This window comes from Sinocyclocheilus rhinocerous, unplaced genomic scaffold, assembly GCF_001515625.1.
Source record: "Sinocyclocheilus rhinocerous isolate Xijiao unplaced genomic scaffold, SAMN03320098_v1.1 scaffold1311, whole genome shotgun sequence".
NCBI classification, from domain to species: Eukaryota; Metazoa; Chordata; class Actinopteri; order Cypriniformes; family Cyprinidae; genus Sinocyclocheilus; species Sinocyclocheilus rhinocerous.
The window spans coordinates 284,226-289,341 of NW_015637852.1; the positions used below are offsets into that span (position 1 = coordinate 284,226).

The 5,116-nt window shown below is 35.4% G+C and overlaps 1 protein-coding gene across 3 annotated transcripts in view; it reads left to right on the plus strand.

Moving 5' to 3' along the window:
* LOC107749277 (polymerase (RNA) III (DNA directed) polypeptide B) overlaps positions 1-4,742 on the plus strand; it is a 27,911-nt gene extending 23,169 nt beyond the window's left edge. For 2 of the 3 annotated variants that reach the window (XM_016564371.1, XM_016564372.1), the window contains 5 exons: positions 1,780-1,883; positions 3,230-3,396; positions 3,949-4,062; positions 4,207-4,380; positions 4,503-4,742. In XM_016564371.1, coding sequence (XP_016419857.1) covers positions 1,780-1,883; positions 3,230-3,396; positions 3,949-4,062; positions 4,207-4,380; positions 4,503-4,632 — 689 coding nt within the window. In that variant the 3' untranslated portion in view covers positions 4,633-4,742. Of the gene's footprint in view, positions 1-1,779; positions 1,884-2,893; positions 2,974-3,229; positions 3,397-3,948; positions 4,063-4,206; positions 4,381-4,502 lie in introns of those variants that run through there. The other variant, XM_016564373.1, reaches the window with a different exon arrangement.
* Positions 4,743-5,116: the final 374 nt, after the last annotated feature.

The window sequence follows — 5,116 nt, forward strand, 5'->3', positions numbered from 1 at the left end:
GGCCAAACCGAGAAACCACAAGGAGCTTTTATCGTGTACGAAAATGTGTTGTTCATAAGTGGGGAAAAGTCAAGAAATTGATTGAAAAACGCAGGAAAAAGTGGCTTGTAAACCTGCTTCTGCTGTCCGGAGGAGCAAAGCTTGTGTGATAATGCTCGTGCGTGCAAATGGTTATTATAGGATGTAATAATATATTAAGATATTTATAAAGATATAAATAGATTGGGCTGCCACCTCTCACGCACGCATTGTGACAGTCAGAATTCACTCAGTGCTAAACGCCACACGTAGACACGTAATATATTATATTTAATAACCATTTGCACATACGAGCATTATCCAGCTTCGCTCCTCCCGACCGCAGACGCAGGTTTACAAGCCACTTTTTCCAGCATTTTTCAGTCAAATTCTTGAATTTCCCCCCCTTATGAGAAACACATTTTTGTACACGATAAAAGCTTCTTGTGGTTTCTCGGTTTGTCCGATTTGAGCATCAAAACTAACCAAAATTAAAAATATTTTGCTTATAATTTCTGAACAGGAGAGACTTGGTGTTGTTTCTAAACAAAAGGAAATATATTGGTATCGGTATAGGCCAAAATTAGTTTAAAAATATCGGATATCGGCAAAAATCCAATATCGTGCATCCCTAGAACTTTCTATTCATCAAAGAATCCTGAAAAAAAATGTATCACGGTTTCCAAAAAAATAAGCAGCACAATTGTTGATCAGATCATCATTGATTAATTGCAGCCTTGGTGAGCATAAAAAAAAATCAACCAACTCCAAACAGTTGAACAGTAGTGTAACTGTTACAGTTTGGGTGGCATAATCAAGTAAACCGTTTATGTAGTTGTTTAACTAATCAGATTTTTTTTGTTAATAGAGCAAAATGAAACATTCACTACTGTGAAGTGACATCTATAATAAATTTTCTATTATAATAACAATTATAATAATTTTCTATTTACATTATCTATTTTTGCGGATTCATTGTTGCATTGCTTTAGGTACTTATTTTGGGCTTAAATTAAACATTTAACCAAAATATTGAGTAATCTGATTAAATCTGTGTAAAATTATATTATTTATATGAAAATATTGTTTAAAATATTGATATATAATAATCCTGATCCTAGTATATTTCTAGTATGAAAAGCCTATGTATGTATGTGTGTGTGTGTGTATATATAAATAATTTTTTTTTAGATATATAATTTTGACTACCCAAGTTCTTCTCAAGAGCCCAGATTTTTCTTTTCTTTTGCTTATGGATTTATCGCTCTCCTTAGTTGAACCTTTCTTTGTGCGCTCTATGGTAAAGGTGAAACTATGGGTGTTTAATCCCCTTCTCACTGTCCAGCTAAGCACCTCTCCTCACTTCCTGCCCCTGTTCTTCTCTTTTATCACTTGCAAATGGCCCAATAATGTGTTTGCTCTGGCTGCGGGAAGAGTGAGGAGCTCCTCCGCAAACATTTACACTCTCACTGACTGCTTTGGACCACTTTCACTCTGTCCTGCAGTCTGAATTTCCAATGGTTCCACTTCAGCAGACCTGAATACGTCTGCTTTGTAGGCCTTTGGACTAGATGAAAGTTACACAAACCTCACACTTTCTCATCAAGCATTTGTTTGTGACTGAAATCACTCAAAAATCAATTAAGTTTTATGGGAAAGGTCCGCTCTGACATGGTAGAGTTAACATTTCTTGCAGACCATTTGAATATAGGGATGTCTTTGACATAACTTTAGTAATATGGGACATTTTTTCTGTAACAGGTGTGTGTGGATTGATCGTTCCTCAAGAGGACATGCCCTTCTGTGACTCGGGAATCTGCCCTGACATCATCATGAACCCTCATGGTTATCCCTCCAGAATGACTGTACGTCCTTTCCCATCATAAAATTATATGATGTTTATATTTGAATGAATTTACCTGTTCCAGAGATTACACTTTTGTGGTTTTATATAAAACATTTAAAGAAGCCATTAAGTAAGATTCATAATTAATATTAAACTTTTTTTTTTCAGGATTTAATTCAGATGCCTTATTACACGGCTTTCTAGAATACTTTATAGAATACCCAGGCAACTAATGAAAATCAAGATTTAAGCATATTTATGTGTTAATTAGCCATGTAATAAGCAGGATAAAGTACTAAAGCTGGCTATTTTGCAGTAAATGCATATTCCTTTGGCAGCTTAGGCAGGAGATTTTTAAATCAAATACTTCTGGCTCAGATTTTAGTGTGTGTGTCTGTATTTTTCTTTTTCTAAATGGTCTCATAATACACACTACCATTCATAAGTTTGAGTCTGTAAGGTTTTTTTAAAAACATTTTTGTTTCTCTTATGCTCACCAAGAATGCATTTATTTCATAAAAACCTGTAATATTACCATTTAAAATACAAATTTTCTATTTGAATATATTTTAAAATACAATTTATTCCTGTGATGGCAAAGCTGAATTTTCAGCAGCCATTACTCTAGTCTTTAGTGTCATATGATTCTTCAAAATCATTCTAATATGCTGATTCGGTGTTCAAGATGTTGAAAACAGTTTTTGGAATGAATAGAATGTTCAAAAGAGTGTCATTTATTGGAAATGGAAATCTTGTGTAGCATTATAAATGTCCTTGCTGTCACTTTTGATCAATTGAATGCATCCATGCTGAAAAAAAGTATTAATTTCTTGTTAGGGTTAGGGTTATATATATATATGCACTCCCTAAACTTTTGAATGGTGGTTTGTTTATTTCTGAAATGGTTGCTCCTGTTTACTAAGATCATCAATGCTTTAAATGCTTAAATCTCCAAAAAAATATCAGTTTTCAGAGACATTAATTCCCCCACGCTTTCTAATTTTGAACTCTGTGTTTGGGTGCACACAGCAGGCCGTCATATAGGAAATTGTTTGAACTGAGGAAAAGATTCCTCTCAGTGACAGAGAGGGGTCAAAGATCTTCCGGCTCTTTCTATGAGTGACCTCAGTAAAGGCTACTGTCGTGCAGCGGTGCGCGACCTCAACATGATGTCACACTCACATTCACCAGCTGCAGTGTTAGGAAGGGAAAACTGGGCCATCTACACTGCTGCGGGGGGGAAAAGTTATTAGTTGCCTTCAAGGAGCAATTGAGCTTGTATCACATTAATGTTTAGAATGTGTATCAGTCTTAGAAAACAAGCAATCAAATGAATAAAATGAGCTCTGCTCTGTTTTACTTCAGGTTGGGAAGCTGATTGAGCTATTGGCTGGTAAAGCAGGGGTGCTGGATGGACGTTTTCACTACGGCACTGCCTTCGGTGGCAGTAAAGTGAAGGACGTGTGTGAGGATCTTATCCGCTATGGATACAATTACCAGGGCAAGGATTATGTCACCTCGGGCATCACTGGGTAAAAACTGTTCCTTAGCATCATTCTTGTTCATTGACATATTTATATTTCACCAGTACAACTTTGCTGAACAGTTGGGTTGTTAATGCTTCAGGTTACACGTTACAATAAGGTTTCATGTTAACACATTAGTTTTAGTTAAAGCGAACTAACAATGAAAAATACTTCTAACACATTTATTAATCTTAATTTTAATTTCAAAATGTACTAATACATAATTAAATCAAAAGTTGTATCTGTTAACATTATTTAATGGACCTAATCTAACAAGAACCAACAAAAAAATGTTTTTTTATTAATTAACATTAACGAAAGGATGAATAAACACCACAAAAAATATATTACTCCTTGTTAGTTAATGTTGGTTAATGCATTAACTCATGTTTACTAATGGAACCTTATTGTAAAGCGTTACCATACTTAATTTAATATTGATATTAATAATTTTGAAACGAACAGTTACGTTTTATATTTGAATATTTATATATTGCAAAAATCTAATGAGTTTTCTTCTCTGTTGCACATTACTGTAATTAATTAATTGGCTCTTAGGGAACCTCTGGAAGCCTACATCTACTTCGGTCCAGTCTATTATCAGAAACTGAAGCACATGGTGCTGGATAAAATGCATGCCAGAGCACGTGGTCCGAGAGCAGTACTCACTAGGTAAGAAATGCAAATATACGTGTTCTCTGAAATTTGATTTGTAATATTTATTCATTAGGGTAATAAATTGTTTATTATTCTGGCTTTTATTCTTTATTGTAATTAAAATCAAATTTTATTGTTTTTAATTTTATTGTAATGCAGGCAGCCCACAGAGGGTCGTTCCAGGGATGGTGGTCTCCGTCTGGGAGAGATGGAACGAGACTGTCTCATTGGCTATGGAGCCAGCATGCTGCTGCTTGAGCGACTGATGATCTCCAGTGATGCTTTTGAGGTGGACGTGTGTGACCAATGTGGCTTGCTGGGATATTCAGGATGGTCAGTATAATCCATTACTGTAGTGTACATTTTTTTTTTTAAATGTTATTTCGGTATCAATAATAATGTAGTCATAAGTGCATCAAAGGGATTTATTAGTGAGAATTTTCTGTTTATTGCAGGTGTCATTACTGCAAGTCTTCATGCCATGTGTCGTCTCTACGAATTCCATATGCCTGCAAACTGCTCTTCCAAGAACTGCAATCCATGAACATCATCCCTCGCCTCAAACTGGCTCGATACAACGAGTGAAGGCGAGTGATTACAGCAATTCGCCAAAGCTTTACACACAGAGGAGTGATACAGTATTATTAAGGACTGCATAAAACATTTGTTTAAGCCTCACTTGAAACATGTTCATTTCATTTTTGTTAAACAGCTTTGTGTATATATATATATATAAAGAAGTGCCTGCTTGAATGTAGTTTTTTTTTTTTTTTTTTTTTTTTTTTTAAAATCAGAACTGACACCAATTAAATTTGCAAGACTTAGAAGAGAAAATGATCAAACACTATAATCTGTAGTTCCTAGTTTCTACATGAATCTGCCCTGCTCTCGATGTTCGGCCTGGTTTTGGCTGTCCGATATTTGCCACGCATGTAACCACAGCAGCTGCAGTCTGGCCTTAAAATACCCGTGGTAAGGAATGTGTGTGAGGTTAGCCAACAACTGCCACTCAGATATGCACTGTCAGGACAGAACTTAAATGTAGCAGTGTGTGTGTGTGTGTGTGTGT